At 51.5% G+C, this 20771-nt stretch overlaps 1 protein-coding gene across 1 annotated transcript in view; it reads right to left on the bottom strand.

Annotated features, from left to right (window-relative positions):
- The window catches only part of MICOS10 (mitochondrial contact site and cristae organizing system subunit 10), a 48026-nt gene extending 28410 nt beyond the window's left edge, over positions 1–19616 (bottom strand). Inside the window, exon 1 of the mRNA XM_082274574.1 lies at positions 19478–19616. Within this exon, the coding sequence (XP_082130700.1) occupies positions 19478–19541 (64 nt within the window). The 5' untranslated portion in view covers positions 19542–19616. The remainder of the gene's footprint in view (positions 1–19477) is intronic.
- Between the last annotated feature and the right edge of the window lie 1155 nt (positions 19617–20771).

Raw genomic sequence — 20771 nt, 5'->3', positions numbered from 1 at the left:
GGTCGAAAATGGCATTATCGGCATTTTGCCAATAGAAAGAAAGGTGCTGATAATGGCGCTGAAAACGTACGTAAATTTTGCTGTGCTTATGGTGTGTTTTTCATAGATCATGTGACTCACGCCGCATCAAAAAGCTAACACGGGTGCGTTATTGATGCGTTCTTGCTGCATTTTCAATGCATTTCAATGAGGAGGTGCGTTTTTTAAATGACCAAAATTGCAGCAAGCAGGATTTTTAACGCCACAATGAAAACGCAACATACGGTGTGAATTCATACACTGAATTTTAAAAGGGATGCATTTTATTTTTTAGCTTTTCTTGGGCTAAAAAAGGTGCCAATAATGACAGACAATAAATTCATATTATTTTAAAATTCATATTAAAAAGCTGAATAATTATATATAAAAATATTTATTTTTTAAAAAACTCATTTTCAGTTGCGTGAATCCTGAATTTTCAGTTTCAGCACCAAAATTTCCATTTGGTTCACCTCTAAATATTTCCTCCGCTTATTTCCTGTTGCGGCCTTGGGACACGGCCAGTGCATGGTGCAGGGGACCCTGGGGACCATTGGGCTCCATGCACACGACATATCCCATAGTCCCTCAGGAGCGAGGAAGAGAGAGATGGTGGCTACGTACCTAGAGCGGGACTATGAGGAACAAATGTAGCCACCCTCTAACAGGAAGTCAGATAAGAGCAGTGATTAGGGATAGTAAACGCTCATACTCACCCACTGAAGTAACTGGTCTCAGGTGATACACAGATGAAACAAATCCTCCTACATACGTTGTACCTGTTTATCTGCACTCTTCTCTTCTCTATAGACACTCAAAGTACATAATTTATATAGCTTGTCTGAACTTTTCAGAAAGCAGAGGGCCGGGAGCTGACGTGAAAGCTGATTGGAGGGAAGGGATAGTGAATGTAACCAATCAGCACCCTATATCCCGCCCCCATAGTGTTAGCAATAGGAGGACATGGAGGAGGAAGAGTATGCGCACTCTGTTATATGGCTTGTAATTAGTCTGGGCTTAATGACACTTTAGTTTGCTGACTGTAGGCTGTCATGGGACGTTCTCGGTTGGCAATGGTTATACTGGGATGAGGTCTGTAGCTGCAGGCATCATCTTGGTATTAAAATTTTCAGCCGGCTTTAATGCAGAAGAGATTAATATAGCGAGAGAGACCAGAGAGAGAAGAGGATCTGCTGAAGAGGGGGGGGGGGGGGTTCATACAGAGCAGGGGAGATCTGCTGAAGAGGGGGGTTCATGCAGAGCAGGGGAGATCTGCTCAAGAGGGGGGTTCATACAGAGCAGGGGAGATCTGCTGAAGAGGGGGGGTTCATACAGAGCAGGGGAGATCTGCTGAAGAGGGGGTTAATACAGAGCAGGGGAGATCTGCTGAAGAGGGGGGTTAATACAGAGCAGGGGAGATCTGCTGAAGAGGGGGTTAATACAGAGCAGGGGAGATCTGCTGAAGAGGGGGGTTAATACAGAGCAGGGGAGATCTGCTGAAGAGGGGGGGTTCATACAGAGCAGGGGAGACCTGCTGAAGAGGGGGGGGGGTTCATACAGAGCAGAGGAGACCTGCTGAAGAGGGGGGGGGGTTCATACAGAGCAGGGAGACCTGCTGAAGAGGGGGGTTCATACAGAGCAGGGGAGATCTGCTGAAGAGGGGGGTTAATACAGAGCAGGGGAGATCTGCTGAAGAAGGGGGTTAATACAGAGCAGGGGAGATCTGCTGAAGAGGGGGGTTCATACAGAGCAGGGGAGATCTGCTGAAGAGGGGGGGGGTTCATACAGAGCAGGGGAGACCTGCTGAAGAGGGGGGGGGGTTCATACAGAGCAGAGGAGACCTGCTGAAGAGGGGGGGGGGTTCATACAGAGCAGGGGAGACCTGCTGAAGAGGGGGGGGGGGTTCATACAGAGCAGGGGAGACCTGCTGAAGAGGGGGTGGTGCTACTGAGCAGGGGATCTGCTGAACAGGGGGGATCTGCTGAACAGGGGGTACTAATATGCTGGGGGTTCTACTGGACACAGAGTGGGGGCCTCAGGTGAAGACGCACTCCAGGGTTTGTGTATCCCAGCAGAGGACAGTTCATCTGGAATCCCTCCAGGAAAGTAATAAATGTTTCCTAATTACAAATACATCGGCTCATACGGCTCAGCTACACAAACAATTAGAAAATTTACTAAACAAGAGCTGAGCCGCTGCAATAAATATTTCCTCAAAGATTGAAATAACTTCACATTATGGTTACTGGAGGCGGAGGAGGGGGGGGAACCACTCCAGGGGGACACGGAACAACGAGGATGCAATGGAATAATAGCAATATATCAGAGTAAACAAGGCCTCCGTCCCTGTGGAGTGAGGGACACCGCAGACCTGCAACAACCATCAGAATTACAGTATCTCACAAAAGTGAGTACATCTCCTAAGTGACAATGTCCAAATTGGGCCCAAAGTGTCAATATTTTGTGTGGTCGCCATTATTTTCCAGCACTGCCTTAACCCTCTTGGGCATGGAGTTCACCAGAGCTTCACAGGTTGCCACTGGAGTCCTCTTCCCCTCCTCCATGATGACATCACAGAGCTGGTGGATGTTAGAGACCTTGCGCTCCTCCACCTTCTGTTTGAGGATCCCCACAGATGCTCAATAGGGTTTAGGTCTGGAGACATGCTTGGCCAGTCCATCACCTTTACCCTCAGCTTCTTTAGCAAGGCAGTGGTCATCTTGGAGGTGTTTGGGGTCGTTATGTTGGATTACTGCCCTGCCCCCCAGTCTCTGAAGGGAGGGGATCATGCTCTGCTTCAGTATGTCACAGTACATGTTGGCATTCATGGTTCCCTCAATGAACTGTAGCTCCCCAGTGCCGGCAGCACTCATGCAGCCCCAGACCATGACACTCCCACCACCATGCTGACTGTAGGAAGACACACTTGTCTTTGTACTCCTCACCTGGTTGCCGCCACACACGCCTGACACCATCTGACACCAAATAAGTTTATCTTGGTCTCATCAGAGCACAGGAGATGGTTCCAGTAATCCATGTCCTTAGTCTGCTTGTCTTCAGCAAACTGTTTGCAGGCTTTCTTGTGCATCATCTTTAGAAGAGGCTTCCTTCTGGGACGACAGCCATGCAGACCAATTTGATGCAGTGTGCGGGGTATGGTCTGAGCACTGACAGGCTGACCCCTCCCCCATCCCTTCAACCTCTGCAGCAATGCTGGCAGCACTCATACGTCTATTTCCCACAGACAACCTCTGGATATGACGCTGAGCACGTGCACTCAACTTCTTTTGATGGACCATGGTGAGGCCTGTTCTGAGTGGAACCTGTCCTGTTATGGTCTTGGCCACCGTGCTGCAGCTCAGTTTCAGGGTCTTGGCAATCTTCTTATAGCCTAGGCCATCTTTATGTAGAGCAACAATTCTTTTTTTCAGATCCTCAGAGAGTTCTTTGCCATGAGGTGCCATGTTGAACTTCCGGTGACCAGTATGAGAGAGTGAGAGCGATAACACCAAATTTAACAAATCTCCTCCCCATTCACACCTGAGACCTTGTAATACTAACGAGTCACATGACAACAGGGAGGGAAAATGGCTAATTGGGCCCAGTTTGGAGATTGTCACTTAGGGGTGTACTCACTTTTGTTGCCAGCAGTTTAGACATGAATAGCTGTGTGTTGAGTTATTTTGAGGGGACAGCAAATTTACACTGTTATACAAGCTGTACACTCACTACTTTACATTGTAGCAAAGTCTCATTTCTTCAGTGTTGTCACATGAAAAGATAGAATAAAATATTTACAAAAATGTGAGGGGTGTACTTACTTTTGTGAGATACTGTATATGGCAGAGAGTGACACCAACAAAGGGCAACCAGGGCCACTGTAATGCTAAATGTAGTGCTGCCCCCTGTTGGTAACACCCGTGAACCAAGTCTGCCATATTCATCTGAAAGGTCACCGGCTACATGGGGCTGCCACTGCCAACTGGACTTGTCACCTGTAAGATCCATTCCTTATGAGAACTACAGCATGTCCAGTAATGTGTAACAAACAAGGCATTCCCGCTATACAGGAAACTGCCAAATCCGCCAAAACACCCAAAAAAATAAATAAACACACCCCACCTCTGGGTTCTGACCATGTTGCAAACTGACGAACCCGCGGGCACTCCTCTACTGGACACGCTAGAAGAACCTCCTCCAGCCCTCCGAAAAAAGACATCTATTAGGACGCAGGCCAATAGAAAAATAATGAAGTGCAGTGGAGGATCCAGGCATCCTCATTTCATTTTATAAGGTGTCATATCCCAGATGAGCGGGGCCCCGGAGGGCCCCGGGTTACACAGGTTGAAGAGTTCCTCCCGGCCATTAGGCTGCCAGTTCACTCAAATTCCCAGCAGCTGTTTTTCCGGAATCCACGCACAAAGAAAGGTCTTAATTCTGGCTAAAAGCGCGAGGATCCATGACTAGTTATTTCCAAAAATAGTGAAACTGATTCAATGAAAACTAAAACGGAAAATAAATTAGTCCTGGAACGGCTACAGAGCCCACGCGTTTCATCTGAAGGCTTCCCTGCCCAGTTACAAGACATTAAAAAAGAAAAAGTGCTGCAGTGACCCGTTCATTGGCTGGCACTGGACGGCGGCCGTGAAGGTGGACAGAGGGAGGGACGGCGGCCCCGGCGACGGGTGGGGGCTTAGGCAGACAACCGCGAGAGGGAAGGCGGCCGGGCTAAATTACTACATATGTTGGGAACAAGGCAGGCGGGGGGGATTGGGCTAAGCTCCAACATACAGTGGGACCAAGGCAGGGGGGGGCTACGTTCCGACATACAGTGGGAACAAGGTGGGGGGGGGGCTACGCTCCTGAAATACAGTGGGGCCAAGGCAGGCGGGGGGGGTGGGGGGCTACGCTCCTACATACAGTGGGAACAAGGCACGGGGGGGGGGCTACGCTCCTACATACAGTGGGAACAAGGCACGGGGGGGGGGGCTACGCTCCTACATACAGTGGGAACAAAGCAGGCAGGGGGGCTACACCTACATACAGTGGGAACAAGGCAGGGGGGGCTACGCTCCTACATACAGTGGGAACAAGGCAGGGGGGGCTACGCTCCTACATACAGTGGGAACAAGGCAGGGGGGGCTACGCTCCTACATACAGTGGGAACAAGGCAGGGGGGGCTACGCTCCTACATACAGTGGGAACAAGGCGGGGGGGGGGGGGCATGCTCCTACATACAGTGGGAACAAGGCAGGGGGGGCTACGCTCCTACATACAGTGGGAACAAGGCAGGGGGGGCTACGCTCCTACATACAGTGGGAACAAGGCAGGGGGGGCTACGCTCCTACATACAGTGGGAACAAGGCAGGGGGGGCTACGCTCCTACATACAGTGGGAACAAGGCGGGGGGGGGCTATGCTCCTACATACAGTGGGAACAAGGCAGGGGGGGGGGCTACGCTCCTACATACAGAGGGAACAAGGCAGGGGGGGGGGCTACGCTCCTACATACAGAGGGAGGAAGGCAGGGGGGGGGGGGGCTACGCTCCTACATACAGTGGGAGGAAAGCAGGGGGGCTACGCTCCTACATACAGTGGGAGGAAAGCAGGGGGGCTACGCTCCTACATACAGTGGGAGGAAAGCAGGGGGGCTACGCTCCTACATACAGTGGGAGGAAAGCAGGGGGGCTACGCTCCTACATACAGTGGGAGGAAGGCAGGGGGGCTACGCTCCTACATACAGTGGGAGGAAAGCAGGGGGGCTACGCTCCTACATACAGTGGGAGGAAAGCAGGGGGGCTACGCTCCTACATACAGTGGGAGGAAAGCAGGGGGGGCTACGCTCCTACATACAGTGGGAACAAGACAGAGGGCTACATTCTTACATACAGAGGGATGATGGAGAATAAACGTAGCCACCCTCTAACAGGAAGTCAGATCACAGAAGCAAAAACAAAGCAATCTGGAGGGGGCTGGGAGGATTAGAAGTGACTTTGCTGAATTATGAATATTTATTTGAATAGATTTCTATTTTTAGTGTCCTGAGTACATGCTGCATACTGAACACGAGGCCCGGAAATTCCCAGATTATCATTTGATGTTAATTATTCAGTTAACGATTAACAGAAATAAGATTCTGGCTGCCGGTACGATCAGCCATAAATATTACAAACAGTTCCTGGAAATGATGGGAATCGGACATTTGGGGGGGGGGGGGGGGGTCCCCAGAGGTGTACAGAATAAACACCACCCAGGAAAGATAAACGAGAGGTGCAGCAACTGAGTGCACCCGACACCCGCAGCGGATCGCCACACTTCATAAAGATCACCTGCCGATTTCTGGCCAAAGGAGACGACGTTGGCACCGCAGAGCGCCAGCTGGGACACAAAAACTTCCCACAACTAAATCATTTCAGGAAGGGGATGGAAATCCTCGCAGACCCATAAAGCCGGCTCCTCGCTGGTCGCGGCCAAAGCTCGGGATTCAGGAGGGATTTGTCTGGAACATCCGAAAGCAGAGCGGTGACGTCACCCCGCCCGGCTCCTCGCAGAAGATGGCTTCCTGGGGGATTCCAGTCCGGGATTCTCAGTAAGTGATGCCCGGAGCGCTAGCAGGTCAAGCGGATCCCCCCCAATGCTCGACTATGGCGGGATCCGGGCTCTATTCACCATTGCTGACATCAACATTTCTGAACCCGGAAGCTGCATGAAGGCAAAAAAACAGGAAACTGTTGTTGTATCTTTTATAGAATAAATGTGGTGATGGAAATCTTTTCCTTATTTAAATCCCCATTACACCGGTGTATCGGCTGATATTTTCGTACATTTCAAAAATGTATTTATTTTTTCTTTGACAGGTACTCTTCTAGAGGGATCTGGGGGTCTAGGAGGACCCCAAACCCCTCCTCTGCACCTAAAAGCATTCAAAACGCCAAGTTAGGCTGTTTTGAAAGCTGTCATTTTTTTTAATCTGGCGTCGAGTACCCGGAAGTGATGTCATGACATCACTTCCTGGGTTTTTGCATGGAGACCCGATCAGCCGAATGCAGATTTGAACGGGTCTTTGGTGGCCTTGCAGGCTGGTTGTCCAGGTCTCCCAGCGGGAAACCAATGATGGGGCACTATTCCTCCCACTGACACCAATGATGGGGCACTATTCCTCCCACTGACACCAATGATGGGGCACTATTCCTCCCACTGACACCAATGATGGGGCACTATTCCTCCCAATGACACCAATGATGGGGCACTATTCCTCCCACTGACACCAATGATGGGGCACTATTCCTCCCACTGACACCAATGATGGGGCACTATTCCTCCCACTGACACCAATGATGGGGCACTATTCCTTCCACTGACACCAATGATGGGGCACTATTCCTCCCACTGACACCAATGATGGGGCACTATTCCTCCCACTGACACCAATGATGGGGCACTATTCCTCCCACTGACACCAATGATGGGGCACTATTCCTTCCACTGACACCAATGATGGGGCACTATTCCTCCCACTGACACCAATGATGGGGCACTATTCCTTCCACTGACACCAATGATGGGGCACTATTCCTCCCACTGACACCAATGGTAGGGCACTATTCCTCCCACTGACACCAATGATGGGGCACTATTCCTCCCACCGACACCAATGATGGGGCACTATTCCTCCCACCGACACCAATGATGGGGCACTATTCCTCCCACCGACACCAATGATGGGGCACTATTCCTCCCACTGACACCAGTGATGGGGCACTATTCCTCCCACCGACACCAGTGATGGGGCACTATTCCTCCCACCGACACCAGTGATGGGGCACTATTCCTCCCACCGACACCAGTGATGGGGCACTATTCCTCCCACCGACACCAGTGATGGGGCACTATTCCTCCCACTGACACCAGTGATGGGGCACTATTCCTCCCACCGACACCAGTGATGGGGCACTATTCCTCCCACCGACACCAGTGATGGGGCACTATTCCTCCCGCCGACACCAGTGATGGGGCACTATTCCTCCCACCGACACCAGTGATGGGGCACTATTCCTCCCACTGACACCAATGATGGGGCATTATTCCTCCCACTGACACCAATGCTGGGACACTAATAATTCCCCTATTCCCCTAATAACAAAGATAGGGGATTGGTTACTCCCACTGATGTTGGGGTATTTCCTACTCTCATTGGCCACAGTCCCCCCCCCCCCCCTAAACTCTGAAGGACAATAAACTGGTCCTTAGTTTAGAGGGTTTGGAGATCTGTGGTGTAGATGATCCATCACCTCTGCACAGAGCAATGTGATGACTTCCCTCTGCTGAAGTCCAGGTGAAGAGCCTCTACGTGTACCAGAGACCCCCCCCCCCCATTCCCCCTCCCCCGCACCAGACAACGCTGCCAGATATTTGTTAGTAAATCAGAGTTCTAATGAAGCCGAAGCCGCTCCTCGCTTGTCAACAATATGCAGCTGTTTGGCACGGGACGGAGGGGTTATATTTGGATTATTCTACACAAAAATAGCTAAGGAATGAGAACACTCGCTTCACCCTTCAACCGCCTGGAAGGAGCGAACCGCGCATCCTAAACCGCCGCACGCACGCGGGCCAGAGCGCTCCCGAAGGGTTAACAAAACACGAGCGAAAAGGGCGCCGCTTTTATAATCGGGAATCGCTGTGCGGACGCAGAACGAGCCGCAGAGATCGGGAGAGGAAATCCAGGTAACTCCGGGCAAAACATTCTCCATTTAACCATTTCAACACCCGGCTTTTCCTGACACTTGGTTTACAAGTTTATTTTTTTTTCTGCTGAGACCCGAAGGAATAAAATGACGGTTGTTGCAATTTTTTAATGTCACGCGGTATTTGTGCAGCGGCTTTGCAAATGCAATTTTTTGGGGAAAAAAAAACAAGGAATAAAATAAAACAAAAAAAAAAAACAAAAACATAATATACCCCAATTTACTTTGTAGAATATAAAAGATATTTACGCCGAGAAAATAGATACCCAACATGGCTCCGCTAATCTGCCTCCTCCCCCCTCATGTGCCACATTTGGCAACTTTTAGGGGGGGGGGTGGGGTGGGGTAAAGGGTACCTATAGGTACTTGCTCCCACTCCTGGGTGAGCTCACATCAAGTTCACCCCCCCTCTTCTGTCGCTGGGGGCCATTCACAAAGCGCAGAGGCTGGGGTGCGTGCGTAAATGTGAAGTCTTTTTGACCCCCCGGATCTCTCCATAAAGAGGGCCTGTCATGTTTGACCCCCGATCTCTCCATAAAGAGGGCCTGTCATGTTTGACCCCTGATCTCTCCATAAAGAGGACCTGTCATGTGTGACCCCCGATCTCTCCATAAAGAGGGCCTGTCATGTGTGACCCCAGATCTCTCCATAAAGAGGACCAGTCATGTGTGACCCCGGATCTCTTTATAAAGAGGACCTGTCATGTTTGACCCCCCGGATCTCTCCATAAAGAGGACCTGTCATGTTTGATCCCCCCCCGGATCTCTCCATAAAGAGGGCCTGTCATGTTTGACCCCCCGGATCCCTCCATAAAGAGGGCCTGTCATGTTTGACCCCTGATCTCTCCATAAAGAGGACCAGTCATGTGTGACCCCGGATCTCTCCATAAAGAGGACCTGTCATGTGTGACCCCGGATCTCTCTATAAAGAGGACCTGTCATGTGTGACCCCAGATCTCTCCATAAAGAGGACCAGTCATGTGTGACCCCGGATCTCTCTATAAAGAGGACCTGTCATGTGTGACCCCAGATCTCTCCATAAAGAGGACCAGTCATGTGTGACCCCGGATCTCTCTATAAAGAGGACCTGTCATGTGTGACCCCGGATCTCTCCATAAAGAGGACCAGTCATGTGTGACCCCGGATCTCTCTATAAAGAGGGCCAGTCATGTTTGACCCCTGATCTCTCCATAAAGAGGACCTGACATGTGTGACCCCGGATCTCTCCATACAGAGGACCTGACATGTGTGACCCCGGATCTCTCCATAAAGAGGACCAGTCATGTGTGACCCCGGATCTCTCCATACAGAGGACCTGACATGTGTGACCCCGGATCTCTCCATACAGAGGACCTGACATGTGTGACCCCGGATCTCTCCATACAGAGGACCTGACATGTGTGACCCCGGATCTCTCCATAAAGAGGACCAGTCATGTGTGACCCCGGATCTCTCCATAAAGAGGACCAGTCATGTGTGACCCCGGATCTCTCCATAAAGAGGACCAGTCATGTGTGACCCCGGATCTCTCCATAAAGAGGACCAGTCATGTGTGACCCCGGATCTCTCCATAAAGAGGACCAGTCATGTGTGACCCCGGATCTCTCTATAAAGAGGGCCTGTCATGTTTGACCCCGGATCTCTCCATAACGAGGGCCTGTCATGTTTGACCCCGGATCTCTCCATAAAGAGGACCTGTCATGTTTGACCCCCCAGATCTCTCCATAACGAGGACCTGTCATGTTTGACCCCAGATCTCTCCATAAAGAGGACCTGTCATGTGTGACCCCAGATCTCTCTATATAAAGAGGGCCTGTCATGTTTGACCCCCCGGATCTCTCCATAAAGAGGACCTGTCATGTTTGACCCCGGATCTCTCTATAAAGAGGACCTGTCATGTTTGACCCTGGATCTCTCCATAAAGAGGGCCTGTCATGTGTGACCCCGGATCTCTCTATAAAGAGGACCGGTCATGTTTGACCCCGGATCTCTCCATAAAGAGGGCCTGTCATGTTTGACCCCGGATCCCTCCATAAAGAGGACCTGTCATGTTTTATTTCTATTACAAGGGAGGCTTGCATCCCTTGTAAAAAGAAGAAGGACAGGGTTAATTTTTATATATGATATAAATAGATACCCAAGATGTCATGCTTCAAAATTGCGCACGCTCGTGAAATGGCGACAAACTACGGTACCTAAAAATCTCCATAGGCGACGCTTTAAAAATGTAATAGTGTTAGAGGAGGCCTGGGACTAGAATTGTTGCTCTCGCTCTAACGATCACGGCGATACCTCACATGTGTGTTGCAAACACCATTTACATATGTGGGTGTGGCTTGTGTATGCGTTCGCTGCTGCACGGGGTGCATTACATTTTTTTTTTTTTTTTTTGCACGGTCTCCTAATTCACCTTATAAGGTTAACAAAAAAAAAAAAAAAACCCTCCTGCCTTTACAATCACTTCTACTGGTTATGATGCACAAAGTTTTCACATTTTTTTCATGCTTTGTTACCGCTCACTGCTGCTGACCTCCTGCTGCCTCTTTACAGCCACTTCCTATCTACATGGCTGCCTGGCATTCCTCAAGGGGGTTTCTCTGATGGTGACAACAGTGGACCATGTCTGTGTAATGTATGATGAAGAGCCACTTCCAGTCCCCATTGGAAGCCTGTGTGACAGGATGACAACACAGGAGCCAAACTGGGAGACAGGGACAGAGTGTTGTCACCCTATAACAGGAAGTGCCTCAGGAAGGACTGCCATGGCAGGATCACAGGGTAACACCACAAGAGCACAACTGGGAGACAGGGACAGAGCGTTGTCACCCTGTAACCAGTAAGTGCCTGAGGAAGGACCATTATAGTGACAACGCAGAAGCACCATAAGAAGACAGGGACAGAGCGTTGTCACCTTGTAACAGAAGTGCCTGAACAAGGATCTTCATGGCAGGATCACTGGAGATTTTAGTGCTTGGGTTTCAATATTCTATTTCCATCTCTGATGTCACAATTCTCATCTCCTGCTCTTCTATACTGGATCAGCATGTGGCTCAGTGGCGTTTCTGGGGGGCGATCTTTATAGAAATGCTGGGAGGTCGGTGGATGTCCTGTGTGCTGCCCTCCTTCACCCCGCAGGAGGAGACGCTGACCCAGCTCCTCCGGTAATCCAGTCCATTCAGCCCTCTTCCCGGAATGGTGAGCGCAGGAAATTGGATGTACGGAAAAGATGACGACAAGCTATGAGAAGGAGAGCGTGCCGATTGGAAGAGACATCAGAGGGATGCAATGAGCTCAAAACGGCTCCACCTACCCGCCCCCCTCCCCCTCCCGAGGGTTTCCTAACATTGCGTGCCGCCTCACCTACAACATGTGCGCTCTGCTTCCCATTTACAGCTGGACGCTCCGCCAGACACCCCCTTCACTTAACCACTTCCGGACCGCCCGCCGCAGTTTTACGTTGGTGCTTTGACTTTAAATACCGCGGTAATGGCAGCAGATAGCTACATAACCCCGGTGTTTCTTTAAACGGCGGGCGGTCCGCTTTTACATAAGGGTGGTCGCAGTGGCAAATTCGCCATGGAGTCACCTTTATGGGCGGCAGGAGAGGTTCCCCCGCCGCTTACCGGTCGTTTTCCCCGCTTACTGAACCCGCCGGCAGCAGGAAATAGGATCCGGTCTGCTGTCCTCCCAGGCAGGAAGTTGAGTGAGAGCAAGATGGCCCCCCCCCACTCCACTCTATGGCCTTGGAGGACCGACGTCATACGTCACTTTCTAGCAACAGATTTAAAGAGCTCATTGGTCCCCCCCCCATCATGAAAAAAATGACGGCTCACCTACATTAAAGAGCTAAAGATGCCCTGGAACTCTCCTGCCCGGCCCCATTAGAAGCCTCCCATTAGCTTCATCTCCGGCAGCCGCTTCCCTGGCGTCACCTCCCTCCTCCTCCTTGGCCAATAGCACGGCCTCTCCTTTTGGCCAATCGGGAAACGGGTCTCATGACACGCTTCCCGATTGGCCAGGAGGAGGATCCGTGTGACAATTAGTGAATTTTCATTCGCTATTGTCACACAACTGGGTGGGCACTGCGCCCCGAGCCCACCCTTTTTTTTTTTAGCCTGTGATCCCCATTGAACTCCATGTGTCCGGCGCCCCGCATGTAGATTAGGGGGCTGGACGCATGGATGGGGGGGCGGCGCCCCATATACACCAGCCGCCACTGCATGTGACGCTGAGCCTCCATGATTAAAAGAACTGAAAGCCAATGAGTGAAAGGGGTGGGACAGGAACTGAGAAGGAAAGAGCTAGATAAACTGGGCATCCTCCAGCAAGGAGGTTCTAACTCACATGGTGAGAAGCCAACAGTGTGCAGTGAAACCAGAGGAACCCATATCAGTCCGGGAGAGGAGCCGGTACAACTGTGCAAGACTGAAGGGGGCGCCGGATAGACTTTTCTTTCCTCCAGGGATGGGAAGCCGGTCCCTATTAGTCACTATTATGGGAAGAAATAAGCTGTAGACCTCTCCCCACCCCCCCACAGGTAGAGAGACGTCTCCTCGGTGTCATGCGATGGAGGAGAACGTGGAAGGATTCTGGAGGAGGATTACTGGTAAATGGAAACACGTGTGTGCAGGAGAAGATTACACATGGCAGCGCCGCGCTTTCATCTCCTCCACCGCTGGGCATGCGAAGGATTGCTTCACATTATGACAACGGAAAATCACATCATGTGACCACAACTTCCTGGAAGCCGATCGACCCTCTGCCAGACCATCTGCTGCAATCAGGAGAGCAGAACCCCAACCGAGGCCGGGGGAGGGGGGACTACAAGAGTTTAATGCCATTGGTGACCCCATAGAGGTGACTTCTCTCCTCTTCCTGTATGACAATTCTCACCGGATTTTCTCTTTACGCTTTCAGGATTAGTAAATAGATAGGAAGGGAGGGAGGGAGGGAGATCGGTACTTTTAGTGTTGGTTCACACTGATCCCCGACTTCGGGCGACTAATGCAGTCGCCCGTGCACCGCGAGTTTGGCGCGGCTCGCAACGACTTCACATAATAGAAGTCAATGCAAGTCGCTCTCCGACTTAGAAAAAGGTTCCTGCACCTTTTTTTTTTTTTTTGCAAAGTCGGAGAGACTTGAGTCGCTCTGATTAGAACGGTTCCATTGCACAGCATGGAGCGCTACTTGTGGGGCGACCAAGTCTCCTGACAAGTCGGATCAGTGTGAACCGGCACTTATAAAATTTCTTCCATGTCTTCCTAGAGTTCTACATGGGAGGAGGAGCTTTCTCAGCTAAGCCACACCCACCTGTCTGCATGCCTGACCTAAGGGCAGATGGATTGCAGGAAGTAAATGCTACATAAATCATCTGCCCTTACTCAAGATGGCTTCAGCTAGCAATGCTGGGGGGGGGGGGCTTTTTCAAGGCTGCTTTCACACTGAGGTGCTCAAAACTGCCCATAAATTGCCGGGCGCTTTTGAGGCGTTAGTGGTGCATTTTTAACAAAGTCACGTGACTCAAAAGAACCATTTGTAGGTGCCTTTGAAGTGCTTTTTGTGCGATTTTCAGGCGCTCCCAGTTCATTTCAATAGAGGGGCACTTTTTTAGCGATCCAAACCTGCTCCAAGGATGCAGCTTGCAGGAGTTTTTTCACCGCCCCGCCAGCGCACCGCCCCAGTGTGAAAGCATTCAGTGATAATGGAAATTGGTTTTCATGAGCTTTTCAGGTGCTGTTTTTTAGCGTGAAAGCGCCCAGAAAGCACCGCAGTCTTCATGCAAGGAGGAGCTTTCTCAGTTAAGCACACACACCTGCCTGAACTAAGGGCAGATGAATTCAGGAAGTAAACGCTACATGAATCATCTGCCCTTATTCAAGATGGCTGCCAGCAGAAATGCTAGGGGGGGGGGGGTTTCAAAGTAATTTCCCAACAAAATAAAGCATGGGGACATGGATGGATGGAGACATGGACAGACGGATGGATAGAGACATGGACATACGGATGGATGGACAGACAGATGGATGGAGACTTGGATGGAGACATGAACGGACGGAGACATGGACGGACGGACGGAGACATGGACGGACGGATGGAAAACTACTTTTGAAAACTACCCCCCCCTTCCCCAACATTTCTAGTGGCGGCCATCTTAAGTAAGGGCAGAGGATTCATGGAGCGTTTACTTCCTGGAATCCATCTGCCCTTAGCTCAGGCAGGTGGGGGTGCTTAGCTGAGGAAGCCCCTCCTCCCAAGAAGACTCCTGGGATGTATGACATCATTTGGGCCTAGGCCACAAACCAGGAAGACACTACAAGAATTTTTTTCTTTTCTTTAAACATTTCTTCAGTGTCTTTCTAGTTTCTTGCCTAGGCCAAAATTAGGTCATCCATCCCAGAAGGGGAGGAGGGGCTCTCAGTTAAACACACCCTCCTGCCTGCATGCCTGATCTAAGGGCAGATGGATGGAACTGGGATCTGTTGAGGAGATCTCACCAATGGAGTCCCTTATAGCTATAGGAAATCCCCCCACGGGATTCTCGTTGCCAGCAGCCAAACGAAACTGAAAGCCACTGCTAGGTGTAGATGGCAGAATTGCCCCCCTCCACTGAAGAGAACCCAGAATATACATTATATTGGGGGGGTCCTAAAACCGGAGCACACAGAATACGGTGCAGCTGTAAGCAGAGCACAAATAACCAATCAGCTTCTAACATCAGCTTGTTATTAAGCTGTGACAATAAAAGCTGGAAGCGGATTGGTTTCTATGCAGAGCAGCGCCGGGTTCTGGGTGGATCTCTGGAAATCTCCCCCTGAGTGTAAAGAGCAGATGAAGAACCCCCCCCCCCCCCAACCCACTTCACATGACATCATCCATGACTCCAACCAAAGGAACTTCAAGGCCAGCAAAGTCCCGCAGACGCCAAACTGGGGGGGGGGGGGAGAATGTGACTCTCTCAGAAGAACGTCCATCGAAGAAGAAGAAGGTTCAGCCAAGTCTTCTGTAACCTCCACCGAGATCCGATCCTCGCCCATCACTGCAGCTGGGAGCGGGAAATTCCCGGAATTTTGGGGCCAATTAGAAAGTTTTACAAGGAGAACAATGCTGCCAGATTTAATGCCGATCTTCTGGACCAGTCCCCCCCCCCCCCTTTTTTATTTGCCTAAAGTGACAGTCATGTGACACTCAAGGTCTAAATCTTCTCCTTCGGTTTGGAGGAGATGGGATACTTCTTAAGGTGTCCATGTCACTGCCTGCATGACATGGGCTTTTCCTATTGGCTGTCCAACAATGGAGTTCTTTCAGGATGCAAAATCAAAGTTGGCAGATGTGATGTCGGTACGAGGGGTCTGTTGGGGACTGGCTGGTGCGGGCATAGATTAACTCTGCCCCCCGCATCTGGAAACGGGGGTCGGCGAGGGACCCAGGTGGTGGAATTAGGAGAGTTTATAACAAAAAGGAAGGGTCAAAAAGGGAAAATGAAGGGGAGGGGTCAGAAGGGAAAATGAAGGGGAGGGCTCCAGGAGGGGGAAATGAAGGGGAGGGCTCCAGGAGGGGGAAATGAAGGGGAGGGCTCCAGAAGGAGAAAATGAAGGGGAGGGCTCCAGAAGGGGAGGGCTCCAGAAGGGGAGGGCTCCAGAAGGGGAATGAAGGGGAGGGGGGGTCAGAAGGGGAAATGAAGGGGAGGGGGGGTCAGAAGGGGAAATGAAGGGGAGGGGCGGTCAGAAGGGCAAATGAAGGGGAGGGGCGGTCAGAAGGGCAAATGAAGGGGAGGGACGGTCAGAAGGGCAAATGAAGGGGAGGGGCGGTCAGAAGGGCAAATGAAGGGGAGGGGCGGTCAGAAGGGCAAATGAAGGGGAGGGGCGGTCAGAAGGGCAAATGAAGGGGAGGGGCGGTCAGAAGGGCAAATGAAGGGGAGGGGCGGTCAGAAGGGCAAATGAAGGGGAGGGGCGGTCAGAAGGGCAAATGAAGGGGAGGGGCGGTCAGAAGGGCAAATGAAGGGGAGGGGCGGTCAGAAGGGCAAATGAAGGGGAGGGGCGGTCAGAAGGGCAAATGAAGGGGAGGGGCGGTCAGAAGGGCAAATGAAGGGGAGGGGCGGTCAGAAGGGCAAATGAAGGGGAGGGGCGGTCAGAAGGGCAAATGAAGGGGAGGGGCGGTCAGAAGGGCAAATGAAGGGGAGGGGCGGTCAGAAGGGCAAATGAAGGGGAGGGGCGGTCAGAAGGGCAAATGAAGGGGAGGGGCGGTCAGAAGGGCAAATGAAGGGGAGGGGCGGTCAGAAGGGCAAATGAAGGGGAGGGGCGGTCAGAAGGGCAAATGAAGGGGAGGGGCGGTCAGAAGGGCAAATGAAGGGGAGGGGCGGTCAGAAGGGCAAATGAAGGGGAGGGGCGGTCAGAAGGGCAAATGAAGGGGAGGGGCGGTCAGAAGGGCAATGAAGGGGAGGGGCGGTCAGAAGGGCAATGAAGGGGAGGGGCGGTCAGAAGGGCAATGAAGGGGAGGGCTCAGAAGGGGAAATGAAGGGGAGGGCTCAGAAGGGGAAATGAAGGGGAGGGCTCAGAAGGGGAAATGAAGGGGAGGGCTCAGAAGGGGAAATGAAGGGGAGGGGTCAGAAGGGGAAATGAAGGGGAGGGCTCAGAAGGGGAAATGAAGGGGAGGGCTCAGAAGGGGAAATGAAGGGGAGGGCTCAGAAGGGGAAATGAAGGGGAGGGGTCAGAAGGGGATTATTTGCCAGGAGATGAGCTTTTAAATAAAGTTGATTCCAGGACAGAATAAATTCCCCCAATACGTCTCCTTTTCTATTGTAAAAATGATTGTGTTATTTGTTCAGCATGCGCACAGCTTCAGCTACATTCACACACAGGAAAGCAGCTTTGACCCAGGAGGGGTGAGGTCAGCGCTGATATCACTCCCTGTGAGTGTTCCACGCCGCAGTTTAAGACTACAACTCCCATCATGCAGTGGTATTTAGAATGGGCGTGCATTTGGGTGGATTGGCGCCGATTACATCCTGTAGAAAGAAGGTGGGCTGTTCAGAGTTGCCTGGCTCCGCCCACTGCAGCAAACGTTGTTTCAAATTAGGTTATGGCTCCACCCACTTCAGCAAACGGTATTTTAATTAGGTTATGGCTCCGCCCACTTCAGCAAAGTGTTTTAATTAGGTTATGGCTCCACCCACTTCAGCAAACAGTGTATTAGGTTATGGCTCCGCCCACTTCAGCAGTGTTTTAATTAGGTCATGGCTCCGCCCACTTCAGCAAACAATGTTGTAATTAGGTTATGGCTCTGCCCACTTCAGTAAATGGTGTTTTAATTGGGTTATGGCTCCACCCACTTCAGCAGTGTTGTAATTAGGTTATGGGTCCGCCCACTGCAGCAAACGATAATGTCATTAGGTTATGGCTCCACCCACTGCAGCAAACGATAATATCATTAGGTTATGGCTCCGCCCACTGCAGCAAACTAATGTAATTAGGTTATGGCTCCGCCCACTGCAGCAAACTAATGTAATTAGGTTATGGCTCCGCCCACTGCAGCAAACGGTAATGTAATTAGGTTACGGCACACAGGAGACGGTAGAAGAGCAGCAGATGGGGGAGCAGCAGCCGCAGCACCCCCTGATTTTACTGAAAGGGAAGATCAGAGTCTGGATTCTGGGATTCCGGTTTTTGGTTCTGCCCGGGGTTCACCATTAAACCAATCAGAGGCAGCCATTCTCTACCTGGAAGAAGTTTAGCATTTTCTAGCAGTGAGTACAGGCGGGGAATTTTTTTTTTTTTTTGGGGAGGGGGGGGGGGGGAGGGCTTAGCTTGTACATCTGATAAATGCAGGGATTTCCTTTGTGTGGGCGGACTCAGGAGCTGGGAGACAGCCCATGTTATCAGCATGAGGGGGGAGGGCTTCCCATATCCTATAATGGGGGGGGGGGGGGGAGGGGCTATACTAAGTGCACAGATATGGATAAAATTTATCTGTCATTAAATGCAACTAATAAATATCTTCTATTGACCGGATCTCCGCCCCTTGTAACCGACTTCACTCAGAGGGGAGGACATGAAACATGCGGACAGGAGGACAGAGCAGAGAGATGGACTGGTCAGCCTGCTGCTCCATCACTGTCCACTCACAAGCTGGGGGGGGGGGGGGGGAATAGAGAAAAGTCAGGTCACCAAGCTGGCAGGATGAAAGGTGCTGCGGCATCGCACCGTCTCCTGCACTCAGAGACAGGGATCTGATGAAGAGGCTAAGCCTCGAAACGCGTTAACTGTGCACGTTTCCTTATGAGACTGTAAAGGGGGGGGGGGATATCCAATCCCTGACACCAAGAGATAAATGGTGACAGGGGAGGGATCTCCAGCACACAACCTGTGATTGACAGCTTCAGCTGTGCACGTTTCCTTATGAGACTGGGGACTATGTACAGGGGGTGTGTCTATTCCCTCCGCTCAGGTTTCAGATTACACTCAGCTCCCAGCTCTATGCAGTGCAGTGTGTGACATCAGATCCCCAAATAAGGGGAGAAGTATATAGATAGGGAGGGGCTATTATGCAAATAAGGGGAGACTTATGTAGATGAGGGGAGGGGGGTACCCACAGAGGGTGATATGATGAGAATATATTGGGGGATGGGCCCCCCACACTGTGAGTGAAGACAGATGGAGCTCCTCCCTTCTTCTATGAGTTTCCCGTATGACTCCCCTCACCCCCCTTCCCGTCCTCTCACCGAATTTGACGGCGGCGTCAGCCAGACAGCGGTCCCACTTCCTCCCGAGCTCCTTCTCCGACATGTTGACCTCCAACAGGAAGAGCGGCTGGCCGAGTCTCGCGAGATCCCCGTACTAGAGAGCGCCTGATCTCGCGAGAACACGCCCAGGAGCGCCGCTGGTCGTCAAGGTTACCGGCAACCACGTGCTCCTGACCTTGGCCGCGGTCTCAACAAACTTTATCAGCAGGCGGACACCTGGCGCGCTAATGTAAAACAGCGCGCAGCCGATCACGTGACCTTCAGGCGCACGAGGAGAGGGGATACCACGAGGGAGGGGCATCCTGTTAATCTCCCTCAGAGCTCCTCCAGTAATGTCCCGCCCCCTCAGAGCTTTTCCAATAATGTCCCGCCCCCTCAGAGATCTTCCAGTAATGTCCCGCCCCCTCAGAGCCCTTCCAGTAATGTCCCGCCCCCTCAGAGCCCTTCCAGTAATGTCCCACCTCCTCAGAGCTTTTCCAGTTATGTCCCATACCCTCAGAGCTTTTCCTGTAATGTCCCGCCTCCTCAGAGCTTTTCCAGTAATGTCCCACCCCTTCAGAGCTCTCCCAGTAATGTCCCGCCCCCTCAGAGCTTTTCCAGTAATGTCCCACCCCCTCAGAGCTCTCCCAGTAATGTCCCGCCCCCTCAGAGCTCTTCCAGTAATGTCCCGCCCCCCTCAGAACTTTTCCAGTAATGTCACCACCCCTTCAGAGATTTTATAGTAATGTCACGCCCACTCAGAGCTTTTCGAGTAATGTCCCACCCCTTCAGAGCTCTTCCAGTAATGTCCCACCCCCTCAGAGCTTTTCCAGTAATGTCCCACCCCTTCAGAGCTCTTCCAGTAATGTCCCACCCCCTCAGAGCTTTTCCAGTAATGTCCCACCCCTTCAGAGCTCTTCCAGAAATGTCCCGCCCCCTCAGAGCTCTTCCAGTAATGTCCCGCCCCCTTAGAGCTCTTCCAGTAATGTCCCACCCCTTCAGAGCTTTTATAGTAATGTCATGCCCCCCTCAGAGCTTTTCCAGTAATGTCACACCCCCTCAGAACTTTTACAGTAATGTCCGGCTCCCTCAGAGCTCTTCCAGTAATGTCCCACCCCCTTCAGAGCTTTTATAGTAATGTCACGCCCCCTCAGAGCTTTTCCAGTAATGTCCTGCCCCCTCAGAGCTTTTCCAGTAATGTCCCGCCCCGTCAGAGCTCTTCCAGTAATGTCCCACCCCCTCAGAGCTCTTCCAGTAATGTCCCACCCTCTCAGAACTTTTATAGTAATGTCAC

This window comes from Pelophylax lessonae, assembly GCF_965119305.1.
Source record: "Pelophylax lessonae genome assembly, chromosome: 12".
NCBI lineage: Eukaryota > Metazoa > Chordata > Amphibia > Anura > Ranidae > Pelophylax > Pelophylax lessonae.
The sequence above is the reverse complement of the archived record's forward strand: the minus strand, read 5'-3'. Positions and strand labels throughout refer to the sequence as shown.